Below are 18,748 nucleotides of genomic sequence, written 5' to 3'. Positions count from 1 at the left end.
TGGAGCTGCGCTCTTATCTAGAAACTTCACTGAGTTTATTAGAAAGCCAAAGCCAGGACAAACCAGAGCTGAGACCAGGAGGCAGAGCCGCAGTCTTACACTCTTCTCTGCGCCTCTTAGAGCAGTCGCCTGCCATTCACCCCCTAAAAACTGTGTCTGTCCCCCGACCACCTACATTTAAATATAATAAATCAAAAGTGAACAGAGGAGGAGTTAGACATGAAAACCTAATAAAAATGAACACAACTGTTAGTCCAGAACCAAATAACAGGAAAATTAAATGTGGATTATTGAATATCAGATCACTCTCATCTAAATCTCTACTTGTCAATGATCTGATAACTGATCATAACATTGATCTGCTCTGTCTGACTGAAACCTGGCTGCAGCAGGATGAATATGTTAGTTTAAATGAATCAACACCCCCCACTCATGTTAACGTTCATATCCCTCGAAGCACAGGCCGAGGAGGAGGGGGGGCAGCCATTTATCACTCAAATTTATTAATAAATCCTAAGCCTATGGTTAATCATAATTCATTTGAAAGCCTTATTCTTAGTCTGTCACACCCAAACTGGAAAACACAAAAACCAGTCCTACTAGTTACTGTATATCGTCCACCTGCCCCTTACTCTGAGTTCTTATCTGAGTTCTCAGAGTTTTATCTGAGTTAGTTCTCAGCACAGATTAAGTTATCATGGTGGGTGATTTTAACATTCATGTAGATGTTGAAAGTGACAGCCTGAGTATTGCATTTAATTCATTATTAGACTCAATTGGCTTCTCTCAGCATGTTAATGAACCCACTCACTCTTTTAACCATACCCTTGATCTGGTTCTGACTTATGGGACTGACATTGAATATCTAACAGTATTTCCCAGAAACCCTCTTTTATCTGACCATTTTCTGTTATCATTTGAGTTTTCAGTCATGGACTACACAGCATCTGGGAAAAAAGTCCATTACAGCAGGTGTCTCTCTGACAATACCGTTAGCAAATTTAAAGAAAGAATCCCATCAGTACTTAGCCCACTGCCATGTATCAATGCAGTAGGGAACAGCTCCCTTAACTTCACATCCACACAGGTTGATGATCTTGTTGACAGTACTGTAGCCTCACTGCGTGCAACTCTAGATACTGTGGCCCCTCTGAGGAAGAAGGTAGTGAGTCAGAGAAGGCTAGCTCCATGGTACAACTCAGAAACACGAGTTTTAAAGCAAAATTCAAGGAAGCAAGAAAGAAGGTGGCGTTCTACTAACCTGGATGAATCTCTAAAGGCTTGGAAAGACAGCTTATTGGCGTATAAAAAAAAGTCTCCGTAAAGCCAGAACATCCTATTATTCATCATTGATAGAAGAAAACAAGAATAATCCCAGGTTTCTGTTCAGCACTGTAGCCAGGCTGACAGACAGCCACAGCTCTGTTGACCCATCTATACCTTTAGCCCTCAGTTCTAATGACTTTATGAGCTTCTTTACAGATAAAATTGTCTCTGTTAGAGAAAAAATTCACCATCTCCTCCCCACAGCTGGTTCAGATGTACTGTCCAGTTCAGCAGCCTCAGAGTCCACTGTAACTGGCTTATATTTTGACTGTTTTTCTCCTGTACATCTCTCTGAGCTCGCTTCAACAGTTTCTTCATCTAAACCATCGACTTGTCTTCTAGACCCCGTTCCAACAAGGCTGCTCAAAGAAGTTTTTCCTTTAATTGACAACTCTATATTAAGTCTGATTAACTTATCTTTATCAACTGGTTATGTACCGCAGGCTTTTAAAGTTGCAGTAATTAAACCTCTACTTAAAAAGCCTACTCTTGATCCAGATGTTTTAGCCAATTATAGACCTATATCCAACCTCCCCTTTATTTCCAAAATCCTTGAGAAGGTTGTTGCAAACCAGTTATGTGATTATTTGCACAGGAATGGTTTGTTTGAAGATTTTCAGTCAGGTTTTAGAGTCCATCACAGCACAGAAACAGCTCTGGTTAAGGTTACCAACAATCTCCTCATAGCCTCAGACAATGGACTTGTCTCTATACTTGTCCTGCTAGATCTTAGTGCCGCATTTGACACCATCGATCATAAGATTCTATTACAGAGACTAGAGCATATGGTCGGCATTAAAGGAACCGCACTAAGCTGGTTTAAGTCATATCTGTCAGATAGACTCCAGTTTGTTCATGTTAATAATGACTCTTCTATCATCACAAAAGTCAGTCATGGAGTTCCACAAGGTTCTGTGCTAGGACCAATGCTCTTCAGTCTATATATGCTTCCTCTGGGAAACATTATTAGGAGGCACCAGATAAATTTCCATTGTTACGCAGATGACACCCAGCTGTACTTATCCATGAAGCCAGGTGAGACTAACCAGGTAGCCCAACTTCAGGTGTGTCTTAAGGACATAAAAACCTGGATGACCAGTAATTTCTTACTCTTAAATTCAGAACTGAAGTTATTGTAATTGGCCCAAAACACCTCAGAGATACACTATGTGATAATATACTGACTCTGGATGACATTACCTTGGCCTCCAGTGCTACAGTCAGAAACCTTGGTGTCATTTTTGACCAGGACTTGTCTTTTACTTCACACATAAAGCGAGTCTCCAGGACAGCCTTCTTCCACCTGCGCAATATTGCTAAAATCAGACCCATTCTGTGTCTAAAAGATGCTGAAAAGCTAGTTCATGCATTTGTTACCTCAAGACTGGACTACTGTAACTCTTTATTGTCAGGATGTCCCAAAAATTCAGTAAAAAGCCTCCAACTGATCCAAAATGCGGCAGCACGAGTACTGACAGGAACTAGGAAACGAGATCACATCTCTCCTGTGTTAGCCTCTCTACACTGGCTCCCTGTAAAATCCAGGATAGAATTTAAATCCTCCTCCTCACCTACAAAGCCATTAATGGTCAGGCACCATCGTACCTTGGAGAGCTTATACTTCCCTATTTTCCCAATAGGACACTTCGCTCTCTAAATGCAGGTTAACTTGTGGTTCCCAGAGTTTGTAAGAGTAGAATGGGGGGCAGAGCCTCCAGCTATCAGGCTCCTCTCCTGTGGAACCAGCTCCCAGTGTGGGTTCGGGAGGCAGACCCCCTCTCTACCTTTAAGATCAGCCTTAAAACTGTCCTGTTTAGTAAAGCTTATAGTTAGGGCTGGCTCGGGTATGTCCTGACCCATCCCTTAGTTATGCTGCTATAGAGCTAGACTGCTGGGGGATTCCCATGATTCACTGGGCTCTCTCTCTCTCTCTCTCTATCGATTACTTTATGCCATTAACTTTGTATTTTTTTTTCTCTCCCGTAGTTTGTGCTTCTCCTCTCTCTCCCTCTCTCTGTCCTCATTCTGCAGGTCTCTCTGCCTCGGGAGCAGCAGGATCCAGATCCACCACTACTCATCTTTACTATTAACCACTGTTACCTGTCATCATTATTATTGATAACACCATTACCTACACAGCTGTTGCTGGTCTCTCTCTCTCTCTCTTCTCTCCTCTCTCCTCCCCCCACCCCCTCTTTTTATCTTCTCCTAAACCCAACCGGTCGAGGCAGACGGCCGCCCACCCCGAGCCCGGTTCTGTTGGAGGTTTCTTCCTGTTAAAAGGGAGTTTTTCCTCCCCCCTGTCGCCAAGCGCTTGCTCGTTGTGGGAACTGTTGGGTTTTTCTCTGTAACAAAGTAAGGTCTTGACCTTACCCTGTAAAGTGCCTTGAGATAATGTATATTATGATTTGGCGCTATACAAATAAAATTGAATTGAATTGAATTGTTTTGTAATTTGTTACATTAATTTTCATGAATTCAGTTTTTGTCTATATGAAGTGGATTCTCATATGAGATGTGCACAAAATAGATCTGAAGCCCTCAAAGACCAGAGTTACAAATGATCCACCTTTAATCTTAGACAAGGCAAAAACTTGTCTACTGAAGATTGAACAATGTATATAACAGAACCTACAATTGAGGAACTAGAAATTGCAATGAACAGAGCTCATCAACCACATTGCCAAACTCAGTTCTGTACAGACCCATGGTTTCCTGGAATTCAGGAAACTAGAAAAGATCAATTTATGTCTATGTTGGGTTTATGTATGTGCTTTAGAAACATACAGTATCAGGTACTTGGTAATGTTGTACTACTCACCTGAAAACTGATCGATTATTGGCGCTATGTGTTGTTTTGTTTAAGGTTGTGTAACTGGAGCCCTGGAGGAAGAGCCCCTGTTCTGACAAAGCTAATAGGATCCTACTAAAAACAGCCAGCAATATGTACAACTGTGAAAACATGTGTTTAGTAGCTTCAGCATCCAGAGGCACTTTGTTAAGAGAAAACAACCCTGATGATGTCATCAGGATTATCTCAGTTTGGGGTTGAAATTTAAATTTATAACAGAAAACCTGTGCGAGAACCTGGGGCTGTGGAGTCTGAGTGGGTGTTTACACACCATGCAGGGTCTGGCAAAAAGATGAAATCTAACCACATTATAGGAAATGATTTATGGTCAACAGCTGTGTTTTCTCAGAACCTGACCAATAAAAGGGACTGAAAATCAGGATGTTTCCTGATATGTATTTCAATTAGTAGGAAGTAATGACCAATTTAAACACCAATCACCGAAAAAGACTAATTGTGGGATTTGATCCTGACTTTGGTGACTCCTAGTGGAAGTATGAAACAAGTCACTGTGCCAAACATCACAGAAGAATGTGATGCTGCAGAGCCCGCTGGGTGTGTGGTGGAAACTAAAAATATATGTAGCAATCAGATGAATAAACCAAGACTGTGGACTACTGCACACTGAGTGAAGCAATCTGTGTGCACAGAAAAATTGTAAAATTGCTCTTTAACAACATGTGAATGGAAGAGATGAGACTGATACTGAAACTGAAGTAGGATCAGAGCGATACAAGATAATACAATTTGTTATGTAATCTTAGTACCCACTAAATGAAAGTCTTGAATATTAATATATCTTATTATAGAGTGATCATCAACCAAACATATAAGTTGTATAGTAACAATAAAAAAAAGTTATATTAGTGTACAGCACCATGGCTAACATGATGAGACTTCACTTTTTACAAAATTACACTCTCCTGGTCCTATCCTCAACACCACATGCATATTCTGGAAGGTAAAAAAAAAACAGTGAGCTAATAATTTGTTCACACAGGTTGTTAACAGCAGATGCAGTTTGTGTATTTGTACAGGGAATTTATTATTCTTCATGGACTGATGGATTGCTAAACCGAGTGAATTCATTGTTGTACTGTATGAGTTCAATTACAATCAAAATGCCATCGTACTCTTATATCAGAAAAATCCACACAATAATCCACACTGACCATTTACACTGTGATAAAACACAATGTCACTTAATGCAGTAGGTTTTAGACAACAGAGGTCTGAGGCACACAGGCAAATCTCTTCTCAAATCAGGTGATTTGTTGATAATAAAATATTCATACACATCCACTAACAAGATCATTTCTGTTGTAAACAGCTGCTTGATTCTGGATAATTATGTATCGGTGTAACACAACAGTCTGTAAAAAAATGTGTGAATCATAATTACTTGATTTAATGTGTGTTTGCATTTTAACAGGAGGGAGTGGCACCTCCAAGCGAGTGCACAGCAAGTGCACAGCAGGCACCACAGCATCACTTAAAGTGCATGATGATGATCGATAACAGATCATGGTCTCATGGTCAGGATCCAAATGTCAGACTAGCCCTGTAGCATCCACTTCATCTATGAAGAGATCAGTAAAGTCTGGAGGAGCCTCACAGTTTGGCTCTAGGAGTTTGTTCCAGCAGCGTCCTCATGTCTAACAGTGCATTCTCCATGGCCTGGGCCAGATGAGCTGCATTTGTTTCTTCACACGTGTTGAAAGATGACACAGCGAAGTTGATGTGATTGTTCATGGGGTTGTAACACACGCCGTATCCATTAGTTACAACTGGACCAAAACACATGACGCAGTCTGTCTTGGACGGTACCTGGTGAAGACATGGGAATGAAGAGGTTAGTTTGCAAAGTTTTAGTTAAACTGCTGATGTGCTTTAATAAAAATGTTTAACCCTCAACAAGAATGTTCCTTACTAGATATATTCAAAACAAAACTGTCATCACAAATAAAGCATTAAATTAAGACCCCTTTCCACTGGTCAAAAAACCTGCTAAAGACACGCTGACATTGCTGGTATTGATCCACTCCGGCTCTGATCAGCAGTGATGTCAACACAACACCTGGGTGAACACGCTAATCTTCACCCCTTTGCTGCTGTAACATCTTTGAGAGCATAGACACTATAGACAGACCTGTCGCCTACCTGGCACAGTCCTGTTAAACCAGAAACACTGTGGCCACCCTGCATACGAAACAGTGATGAAAGAGTGTATTTACAATATTCACTCAGCAATCAGCAAGCGGAGGCACATAGAAACACCTGTTTATAGCTTTCAGGTCTCATTCTCACTGACTGTCCAAAAATCCAATATAGTATTATAGTATATAATATAGGTGAAACTATGGTGTGGCAAATTAAAGTGAATATTAATTTAATACTACAAATAATGGTGATAACAAGTTAATACATTCATGGGGAAAAAAAGCCAAATATCATCTTGACACTGGCAAAGGCAGATGGTGTTGGTGATCACTCTGATGACTGTCAATCACTGAGATCTTCATCCATCTGCACAGTGCCAACATCTGTTAAAATGCACTGGTTTTATTCCACTCAGAGTAGCAACAAGAAAAAATTCAAACTGTTTTGTGTAACAAAAGATATGTCTTGAGATTTAAGAATAAGACAATTGGTAATTTGAATTGTGATTTATGGTGCAATTACCAGAGAAATGACACCAACACTACACTAACTGTGGTAATTAACTATCAAACCTAAACAGTGCACATTGTGCTGTGCTGAAGGGTTGTGTGCTCTGTGACAGTTGCTGTATTAAACCTGTTGGCTCCTCGCTGCTGGGCTGCATATGCACAACAAAAAAAAATCATCATTCAGTGAATATCAACTAAACCAATTGCTGATGTTTTGCTGCATGTTGCACCTAAAAGTGGCCTATAGGCAAAGTTGTTGCACTGCTGCAGGTCACAGTTCTTTAATATGCTGGATGGTAGATACATATTTAAACAGAGGACTTCTTGTTTACCCTTCTTCATGAGTTTTTTTCTGCAAATATGACATTTTGAAGTTGTTTTGTTGACTCTGGAAAGTGTGAATCACTCTGTTATGCTTCTTAACAACAGTGTTGCTGAGCTATCACACGTCTGTGATGTCATCAGAGAACGTGAATGACTGATTCAATAAGGGATTTGTTGGAAAACTGAGCTCCACAGATGTGGGTATTTTACCAATTTGGAACTGGAACTAGTTCTCCTGACCCATCTCCCGCTTCAACTCTGGCACATACCTGACTTGTAGACAGCTGGTAGTGTAAGGCTTTAGCGTAGGCAGTGTCATTGAAGATGTCAGGCATGGAGAGCTTTTCATCCAAAGCCTGCATTTTAAGGCCCAGGAGGTGTCTGTCTATGGCCTGGCCACTGATTGCCTGCAAAGAGAGAGAGAACTCATTATTCTGAAATGTTAGTCACCACATTTGAACAACTGATGAATAAGAGAAATGTTATTTTATATTTTTCTTAATGTCTGTAATGAGCAGTGGTGGATTAATCCACACTTGGTGCTGTAATGAGTATTAAGGGCAGCTGGAAGGTGTGAGGGACTGAGTCAAACTATACTACAGTGTGTGTGTTTATGTTAATGAAGACACATCAGCCAGTGCAATACTGTGACTCAGTGATGTGTTTTAACAGCTTTTGGACAACTGCATCAGCTCAGAGGAATAAGATAGATCCAGCTTTGAATACACACACAACACTAGGTAGTGGGTTATATTCATTGTTGGTTCAGATCTGCATGTGGGATTATTGACAATAAGAAAACTACAGAATCATTGGACAAATACTCACCATGTTAGTGTACGACCTGTGTGCTTTTACAGCTTTCTCCATGAGATCAACCTTCTGTGCGTTCTGTGAAAAACAGGAAGAAGACAGGAACGCCACAACGCATCTTACAGCAGGTCACTGTTTAACAGTCTTCAAATGTATTTCAGCAGTTGACTGTCTATGTAACAATGACATTCCCCAACTTTAAAATAATAAACAGTACTCATCATACAGTGGCACCAAAAAGTGAGTGAACCCCTTGGAGAGATCTGATTTCATATAAACATTTGTCTTTGAATATGTTGAAATCTTCATCACAATCTATTTGAATTAATAACACAAATTACTGTGTTGTTCTACATTCACAGTGTAGCTTGGAAAAAATTTAATAATTAAAAAAAAATAAATAAATAAAAAGCTAAGTGGAGGAGTCAGCAAACCTGGAGTCCAGTCACTGAAACCAGACTGACTTATAAAAACCACTTGAGTTTTTTAATCACAGAAACATCTGCTGATGTGAACCAGCCTCACAACAAAAACCTCAGAGACTCAGGATGAAGAATAGTTGATTATCATAAGGGTCATAGAGTCATATCAAACAGTTTAGATCTTCATCAGTCCACAGTCAGACAAACTGTCTACAGATGGAGATGATTCAGTTCTGTGGCTACCCAGAAGTGGACGAACCTCAGATTAACAACTTAAAGGAATCATTGGAGCTGGTTCACATCTCTGTTCATGAGTTGACAACACAGATCATGGAGCATTTTGACCATGGCAGGAGACCACAAAGGAAGACACTACTGAGGTTGAATTATTTGGGAGGAGCTCTGCAGACCAGCATGAAAACATCATCCTAAAGATGAAGTACAGTGGAGGGAGCATCATGATGCTTTGCTGCCTCTGGACCTGGACAGCTCTAGATCATCGAGGGGAAAATGAATTCCTCTTATCTCTTGCAGGATAATGTCAGGGTGGCTGTCCACCTGCTGAAGCTCAGGAGAAACTAGTGATGGGTGACCTTAACCCAGTAGAGATGCTGTGAAATGAGCTGAAGAGAGCCATCTACACCAGACATCCTAACAATATGTCTGAGCTGAAGCAGTTCTGTAAGCAAGAGTGGTCCAAACCTCCCCCTGAACATTGAACAGCTCTGATCAGCAGCTACTGGAAGAGCTGGTTTCAGGTTATTGGAGCCAAAGGAAGTTCAACTAGTTATTAAACCCAAGGGTTCACTTCCTTTATCCACCAGCACTGTGCATTTTTATTGTGTGTGTTGAATAAAGACACAAACAGTTATAACTGATTGTGTTATTAGCTTAAGCACACTGTGTTTGTCTACACTTGTGACTTGGATGAAGATCAGATCTCAGATCACATTTTATGACCAATTAAAGCAGAAAGCCAGGTCATTCCCACTGTACATTATCTCTTTCTCTGGCTCCATCTCTGGTTTTAACTTTTCTTAACTGTGTGTGCTGTTCCCTGACACAGCCGTTAATTTTCTTTGACTGTGGGTCACTGAGATTTAAACTGATTGATTAACCCCCCCCCGCGCCTTTTCATGTCTGGGTTATAAACTAAGTTCATCATTTTACTGCCAAAATGGCTGCGCTTACTCATGCCTTCAATCTATTAGACTTTTTCCTCTCATCACACCTGTTTGCTTGGGTCATCAAAGGCTTTGACAAAGGCAGCTGAGGCATTTGAGGCTGAGCGGATCGTATCTGTCCGGCCCAGTCGGAACATACGCAGAGAGGCACTTTCATATGTGGCACAGCACCGCCGGTACATCCTGCAGAGACAAGGGCAGAGACAGTGAGAAAACCCTGATGAGACTCAGTGTCAGTGGGGCCATTGTGCGCGTGAAGCTGTACATAGAAACATTACATCCAATTTCTAAAAATGATCATAATGTAAGAGTAGTTGCGCAAACCATTTTAAGTGTTAGTATTTGATCTCATTTCCCAAATTTACAGAAAAGACCCTCAGAGGCCTGATGACCTAGTTTAAGGTTTGCTGTGTTACATCAGAGAGGTAGAGGACACACACTCTCAACGCTCCCAACACAAAAGTAATATGAAAAAGAATTATGAAACAGAAACATGGTAAAAAGATAAGGGAATTATCCTACAGCTTCCACCTTGTATGCTTCAATATATAAACATTTATAGTATACTGCATACAATAAACTGTGTAGTCTGTCAGTGGTCTGATCATGACACGCTGTACATGAACCTGTGGTGGTGCAATCACATCAAAATTCTCCCCTTTCACTCTGACCTGGGGTGAGACACCTTTGGTTCCAGCTTTGAACTGACCCGCCTCCCTCTTTTCACACGGGACAATCTGACTGAACTTTATTGTGAAATCTGAGTCCAGCTGGTTTGAGAGAGAGGGTGGAGCTGACCTCTAAATGTTTATATTTTTGTTTTCTGACTGTAGGTGAAAAGAATATTATTAGCAGAGAAGAAGCTGTGTGGATGCAGTGAGTAAACACAGAGAGAGATGTGAACATTTGATTAAATGCTGTTTCATTAGCAACTTTGTGGGCTGCTGCTGCACACCCCACCAGCAGATATTTTCAGGCAAATTTTGACTGATGTGATGGAGCCGTGACAGATTATCACTCATCTGTCACAGGCATGTCAACGGAATAGACACACTGTGTTTTAATCAGTCCAGCTGTGTGTACACCCAAAGGAGATTGTGTGCGGATCGCTGCATGTAACATGTTGGAGCATTAGGTTATTATGTCATCCACAAGGACCTTGAGGCGTGCAAGGAAGATTGTAGCTGACTCCTCCCACCCTGGACACAAACTTTTTGTGACACTCCCCTCTGGCAGGAGGCTGCGGTCCTTCAGGACCAAAACCTCTTGCCACAAAAATAGCTTCTTCCCATCTGCTATTAGCCTTATCAACAAGGCTAGAGAGCCCCACTGTTGCTGATCCCCGTGATCCTCAATTGCACCAATCACCAGAAAAAATTTCTTGTACGTGAAAACATACTTGGCAATAAAACGGATTCTGATTCTGATTCTGATCCAAAGTCCAAAGACTAAAAAGCCTCCATACGAAGACCGTCCATCTCCACATGACTTCTCAGCATCTCACCTGTAGTAGGCCAGCTGTAGTGCTATCTGTATGAAGGCATCAGGGCTCATCTTGTGGGCCTTTGGGACATTTTTCCCAAAGTGGTCAAATACTATCACCCTCATATCCAGGTCCTGGGCTAGTCTGTGGTGGGAGAAATGTCAGGAGAGTGAGACACGGTGTATTGCTACGCCTGACAGGATATACTAAAACAGGATACAGGATACACTCTCCTGTGTGTCGTTATAGAAGCTGCCCTCACATGTTCATACTCTGCTTGGCCTCCTCAATGTCCTTCTTGATCTCAGGCGTGATGTTGAAGTGTAGTTTCTTGGGTGAGGGCAAAGGCACCATGGGAGGCTGCACCGTCTCAGGCTTCCTCCTGTTACCACACACAAGAGAAAAGAAAGGACACAAGAGATGGAACAAAAACAAATGGGTGACCATTAACTGTACTTAATAAGTCATAGTTTTCTGTCTGCTGTCAACCAGTCCATGCTGGTAGCAGGATGCTGTGAGTCTCTGTGTACTCTGTCTTAGTGCTCACTGTAAAATGATATAATAATGGTTTTAATAAGAAACACTAACACCACAGAGCCTCAGTAATCTTTGACCTACTTACGTGTATTCAACAACATGGTCGATCAAGGCCACAATTGGTGGGCCTTCAGCTGGGGCATGCTCGTAGTTGGCACCACACGTTCCATCTTCTCCAACAATAAACTGAAGGAAGGACCAGAGACTTTCAGAGAACTAAAGCAAACAAACATTTACATCCAGCATAGAGAAATGTTGACATGGTTAAGGCAGCTGAAGTCCAAAACACATGTCAAGTTTTCATTAGCAAATAAAGCTCATCATAATGACTAAATAAATGCTGACTCTGTGAATCACCACATCAATGTTGTGAAGGATGTTGTGTGTCTCTGTGACTCTGATGTGATGTTGGGGCCTGTATGGGTCTCCAAAGGAAATTTAGTTTTAGGCAAGCGGCTGGACAAACACTGTATTTACATGCACTGAAGTGACCAGGTTACTCAGAGTAACCAGACACCTGAAGCAAATTCAACATGTCCAGGACAATCTGATGGAAAGGCATGAAAGAATCCTAATAGGGTCCCCTTGTATTGGACTATTGTGCAAAAACCAAGTTCAGTTTAGTGCATCATCCTTCATAAACCTCTAACAACAACATGCAGCTCTTCCTGTGGGATGGACCAATGAGTCTGCACTGGCACTTCAAAATTTCTAATGTATACATTCATAAAGGAATCTCACAAAAGCAGGGCTGGCCTGAATAAGACAAACAAACCACACCATGATTAAAATGTTGACATATAAAGACAAACAATAAGGCACGCTCACAATCACACCTATGGGCAATTTATAATCTTCAATTAACCTAATGTGCATGTCTTTGGACTGTGGGAGGAAGCTTGAGTACCCAGAGGGAACTCACACATACACAGGAAGAACATGCAAACTCCACACAGAAAGGCCCCAGGTTCGACATACTGAAGTAAGCCTGGTTTAAATGGAAATATTGATTTATGAAGTGCAGCTCCTGTGACTTAGGACTAAATCATAGATGTGTCAGTGAATCCAAATCCTTAACATTGAGCCACACCTCACATTTATAAATGAGTAAAAAGTAAAAGCAAGTCAGAACTAAAGGAAACACACTTCAGACAGGGCTCTGAAAGAGCTGAAGCCTGAGCCTGTATAGAAAGTGGTATTTTTTAAATGCAATTGTTTGGAAATACAGACAAGCCTTATGTCCTGTTACTAATAACTGCTTATTCACTAAGGAAAGTGTGTGTGTGTGTGTGTGTGTGTGTGTGTGTGTGTGTGTGTGTGTGAGAAACGTCTCTGTGTGTCACCTGCAGCGTCTTGTCAAACCAGCGGTTGCCACTGTTCCACTGTGTGCCTCCTCCGTGCAGCATCTGGACAGCAGCAGAGCTGCGGTACATCTCATCAGACGCTCCAGGGATCGCTCCATCCAAACACAATGTAAAGATGCTTCTTTGGATGGCAGACACAGATTCTTTGTTGGTCTTATCTGAGCACACGCAAAGAACACACACGCAGAGCAAACGTGCTGTTATGAAGTCAGACTGCAAAAGTTACAAATATAAGCATCTAGTCACTTTTATATACTTCATTTATTCATAGTTCCCTTATTAGACAAGTACGTTACGATTTATTTCAATTTTTTTTAAAGAGTCCTGGAGTATCACTCTTACTGGTGCCCTATGCACGCTGCTTTTCAACAATTTGATCAGACTCCTGCCTCTTTTAGCTCAGCGTCAGTGGTCTGTTAGCTCACCCTTGATGAGGTTGGCGTAGGCCTTGCCCCAGGAGTCGCGATGCTGGGTGGTCAGGATGCCAACGGGCTCAACGTTAGATGTTGGTATTGAGGAACTGCAGATTCTCTCTAGCTGAACAGAGAGCTGATCGACTGTCAGTGGAGTCCCGTCACTGTTGTACACGTCCAGCATAAAGAACTGAGTCCAAGTGAAGAGAAGACAAGCTAGTCAGGCTTCTCTCTTGACAACTGTTGGTTTCTGAGATAAAGCAACGACTGTAGCTAGTTAGCTACAGTAGTTCATTAATACTGATTCAATGCTGAGTTGGAAAACTATTTATGGCCAGCTACAGCCAAGACAAATCCCAAATCTCAAAACAGACCTGACAAATTATGAGCATAATGTCTGAGGACCTGGGGATTAGTGGGGTATTCAGATATATCTGGGCTTCACTCAGGTTTGCTGGTTCACTTTAAGGCAGGACAGATCACCATAGCAACCAGAGGGGCACAACTAACCAGTTCCATTATAGGTTCAGCTCAGAAAATCAAATCAACACATGTCAATATTGATCAAGTGATATATAATAAAGAGCACATCTTAATAAATAATAGCAGAAATGTTTTTACAGGTGCCCACTCTGGGATTAAAACAAATACAGAGATTATAGTTTCTCACACTAACAGTCTAATGATGGGTGATTATCCTGTAGCTTAGACCTGAACAACGATTTCTTCTCATCCCACCTTTTTGAACAGACTATGTGTCGATGTTCCTCTCTGCTTTGGTGATTAATTCTATGACTTATTCAAAATAGTTTGTTCTTCATGAGACAAAACCTCTGGTTATCACCACAGTAGTCAATCTAGACTACTGAACAAGAGCCAGACCAGGCTGAACCTGCTTTGTGATACAGGTCCCTGGTCCCAGAAGAACTTAGATTCAGACTTAGATGTGGCTTGGACCAGTGTTCCTCACCTGAAAGTTGTGAACTACAACAATGTGTTTGGGGGGCGGTGAGCTCTTGGCATGGTTCACCACTGAGTCTCTCTTCAGCCCAGGGATACGACAGGATGACAGCACTTCATAATACTGATTCATACACAGGGGCTTCCCCCCCAGGTACTCCACCGGTAGCGACTCACTGCAAAAGATACAAGCTCTGCCATTACACACGAACCTCGAAGATACAGGGTTTGATGCACACACAGTACTATAATAACCACCAGCTATAACTGTAGAGGATTGTAATAGTTTTTTAAAAAGATACATACAACTTACAACAACACAGAGAAACGTGATTTTATATTTCATTAGGAAATTTAAAAAGCTTGACAATTTTCTCAGCCAGTAGAAGAAACATGTGACAGTTCAAACCGTAAATGCATCAAATTCATCTGCGTCTTTTGGCCTTGATTGTACATGATGATGTAAAGGTAACCAAGTATCTTCAGGAGGACAGAGTTTGTCCTAAACTACAGTCCATTGTTACATCATTAAATTTCACATCCCACAATATATGGATTCACTCCAAGAGGACAGTAACTAATAAAAGCTCAGTACTTACTTGTCAATCATCATCTTAAAGTCCAAAACGCCTGCAATCAGTTTAGCAGCAAACCTAAACACAGAGAACATGATAAATCATTTAAATGGTAACTTGCAGGTTTAATAATGTAAACACAGTAAATGATTCAAATATTCCTGAAAACATCACTTTTAAAAAGCTGTTTAATGGAAAAATACGTGTGGTAATATATTTTGATATAGAGTTCAACAAGCAATTCGACATGCTGTATTAAACTGCAGTTGTTGTATATATTGTTAAATCAACAATAACGTGCACTTGTGATTATCAAACCATTTATGTAACCAGCTGTATGCAAAAGTTTGGGCTGAATGATATATTTTGTTGATTTTTGAGGTGAAAAGAACTGAAAGTCACTACATCTTCAGGTTGTCACTGATCGCCATCAAACAACTGATCTGTGTGTGATCACCTTATCTGTCCCTGCTTATTACTGAAGTTCATGCGAGGCAAAACCAAGCCAGGACTTGAATGGACCACCACAGGCATCCGGTACTCAAGATAAGCAACCTGCACCCACCACTCTGACAACTACAACGACACAGAAACACATAAACAGACAGAGTTAATCAAAGTTGAGCCACTGGCTGAAAATGAAGTTCAGTAAAAGGAAATAAAAGTCACTGGAGTTTGAAATTAACTTGCATAGTGAATGAAAGCAAATAGGTGTGTAAAGGAAGCATTGCGTCATATTTCTACAGCATAACACTTTTTATTAATCCATAGCTGTTGGTCTAGATGAGCTCACCCAGTTCTCAGTGTTGCGTGCTCTCTTTTCCAGGCTTTTCTGCAGTCTCTCTCCAACCCCTCCTGCTTTCTGAAACTCCTGCACCAGCTCTTTAGTGTACTTCAGCTCATCCGCCTCCACAATGGGCTCCAGCGCCATGATGTAGCGCTCACAGGTCTGCTGGAGTGGGGGGACAGGCAGCCGGGGCAGGCCCTGCTGGTGGGTAAGGTATCTGCCAGCAACCCGAGTCGCTGATACAGGCTTCACCAAGTGGTTTGGTTTCATTAAGCCACAGGGTTTTGCCATCCCCACCTTTACCTGAGAGACAAATATATATGCATACATATATATTAAATACATGTGTGTACTGTAAGAGTGTGCTGTTATTTCCCCAGTCAACTATGAAAAATAACACTTCCTGACTTCCTGTCTGGTCTTTAATAGCATTATTTTTCAAAGCCAGCTATTTTGTTTCCAGAGGCAGCAGCTGTTGTGATTTTTTTTTTCATCTGTAACAAAAATGATTTCTTCAGTTTGCCAAAAGTAAAACAAAACTCTTCAATAGTTTGATAAATGCAGGTCAGTGATGTAATCCTGCTGAGTCTGATTTTTTAATGGCATTTTTAAAAATTCAATAAGGGAACTTTTTGGTTTTTAAATCTGCTAAACAATGAACTTATTTTTAAGCTTGTCATTGATCTGTCATTGTGACCCCATCTAAAACCTCAGGTGTAGCCTTTGGTGGTAATTCTCAGAATATATGATACAGTGGCCCTGAGGCTCAAAACACAACATTTCACATTAGGATAAAAGCAGGGACAATTCCTGCTCATTATTGGACAGAATCCAAGTCAGTAAGACAGCAATGATAACACCCTGATTTAAGCCTGTGGTGGTCAACAGCCTAGAGGTGGAGCAAGTGAGCTCCTTCAAATACCATGAAACTGTTCTGAATCAAGCCTTCACCTTTTCAGAGTATGTTGATTACATTTTTTAAAAACTGACAACAAAGACTCTTTATGTTACACAACCTGAGGGGGTCTGAGGTTAATCGACACTTCTTGAACAGAACTCCCTCATCAAAGGTGTTCTTTTCTTTAGCGTTGCATCCTGGTTTGGATTGCTGACCGTCAAAAAAAAAGGTCAAAATCTCCAGCGTAGTCCAATTTAGCAGTGTAATATCAGGCTGTAAACAACACCCGTTAGCTTGTCACCATGACAAAGCAGCTGCAAGGTTGACAGACAAAATGTTACAGGTCTCATGCCAGCCCCTGAATCATCACTTTCAGACTGCGGGAAAATGATATAGAATAGGCCCACTGTGCAAAGATAAACATCTATAAATAAAAAAAAACCAACAACAACATCTATAAAAGAGGGTTTCATCCCACTGGTCACACATCACTTAAATTCACCCAGACACCCTTCACAAATTGTGCTTTTATTAATCCATACAGTTTGGGGAACTTTATGTAACTGTTATAATGCTCTACAACAAATAAATAAATATTTGATCCTTCATGAAATTGTTACGTTATTGTATCGATCAACTTATTTCTTTTTTTTCTTTTTTTTAACATGACAACATTTATTCTCAAACTGCTGTCGTGTTAAATGATACTTCGTCTGTCCACTTCTTGCATGTTACTCCAGGTTTTTTGGCGTCCATCATCAGCTGGTCATGGTGTTGTACCGTTTGTTATTGCATCTCACTCCTTCCTTTCAAACTCTGTTTAAAATTGCCCCGTTTGTGTCATTATACATGTTAAATAAAGTCAGTCAGCAGTCTGTGCGGGTAACACTGATGTGTAACCTGAACTGACTTAGGTGCTGTCCAACAGTGACTAAGAACTGTTGTCCCTAATTTCCCCTAAAGTGAAATACTATTGTGTTTTTGTTATGTTGTCGTTCTGTCAAAAATGTTTTGCACCTCTGACATATATCGTCGGTAGAGGGCAGTGTGTACTCATTTTCCACTCGACCACAGCAGGTAGAGACCTGTCAACAGAGGTACAACGAAATAAAGGACTTCGAGAGAAAGAACATTAAAAATATCCAGATGCTAACAGTTATTTCCCAGTGGACGTTCGACTGAAGTGTTTCATTTGAATGACCCAACTGTAATGTATTTAACGACAGGATGTTCAAAAAAACAAACAAAAAAAACACTTGTTTTTCATGTTCAGTAACATATGTTACTGTTGAAGCTAAACAATAACTTTCAGAGATGTGTCAGTCAAGGAAACAGCTGAGCACATTTACAGTTTTATTTTTGACGCTGTGTGATATTACATTTTTTCAGATGAGATACGTCTGTTTGCCGAATAGCAAGATCAATATGACGACGAATAACATGACAAACTTTAGGTTGATAAACTTTCTACAGTTCATTTTACAGAAACTTAACGCTAGGCCAATTAAAGGTGAATAATATAGGCTCGGCCAAGCTTGCCCTTAGTGTCTTTTAGCTATATTTAATCTTGGCTCAGTATAAAATCACCTTTGACCCAGTTGGGTTAGCTAATCGTTAACGACCGCTACTTCGGTTCATTACGAGCTAGCTAACTTTGCTAACAGCTAGCTAGCAAACATTCCTCTACCACCTAAGGCGCATCGCAGTATTAAACTGACTCCTCATCATCATCATTAAGATTGTCTCATGTCGGCGACAGTAGGTACCGAGTCGACGTCTCTTATCTTTTCAGTCAGCTAAATTGGCTTGTGTAAAGTGTAATGCAAGCACAGACAGCAATAGGTGCGTTACTTACCATAGCTCTGCTGCAAATGCCCCACATTTTGCATTCAAAGTAACGCCCACAGACTCAGGTCAGGTCCCTCAGAGCTCCAGGTCCACTATAGCGGGTTAGCCGAGTCTCCACCTGCGGTTTGTCAGGCCCACCGGAGACAGACCTCGAAGCACCTCTGCGCAGCACAGCTGCTCAACACACTGGCTGCGTAAAGTTACTCAGCTGTATAAATTGGGTGTCTGCGTGCCATAAAGAATGGGTGTGACTGAGAGTCTTGATATGTACACACATTTTAATAATGGACACTG

General features: G+C 41.0%; 1 protein-coding gene across 1 annotated transcript; it reads right to left on the bottom strand.

The window, feature by feature from the left end:
- Positions 1-5,197: 5,197 nt before the first annotated feature.
- On the bottom strand, positions 5,198-18,659 carry crata (carnitine O-acetyltransferase a). The gene is made up of 14 exons (XM_071465470.1): positions 18,462-18,659; positions 15,715-16,011; positions 15,379-15,497; positions 14,946-14,999; positions 14,357-14,522; positions 13,399-13,576; positions 12,953-13,131; positions 11,695-11,795; positions 11,335-11,454; positions 11,094-11,216; positions 9,637-9,772; positions 7,999-8,061; positions 7,440-7,577; positions 5,198-6,004 (listed from the first exon to the last, which is right to left on the bottom strand). The coding sequence occupies exons 1-14, from the start codon at positions 18,486-18,488 to the stop codon at positions 5,789-5,791; spliced, it is 1,917 nt and encodes a 638-aa protein (XP_071321571.1). The 5' UTR covers positions 18,489-18,659; the 3' UTR covers positions 5,198-5,788.
- Positions 18,660-18,748: the final 89 nt, after the last annotated feature.

Source organism: Trachinotus anak, unplaced genomic scaffold (assembly GCF_046630095.1).
Source record: "Trachinotus anak isolate AG129_WGS33_773 ecotype Australia unplaced genomic scaffold, CSIRO_AGI_Tana_v1 ptg000028l, whole genome shotgun sequence".
Lineage (NCBI taxonomy): Eukaryota > Metazoa > Chordata > Actinopteri > Carangiformes > Carangidae > Trachinotus > Trachinotus anak.
The sequence above is the reverse complement of the archived record's forward strand: the minus strand, read 5'-3'. Positions and strand labels throughout refer to the sequence as shown.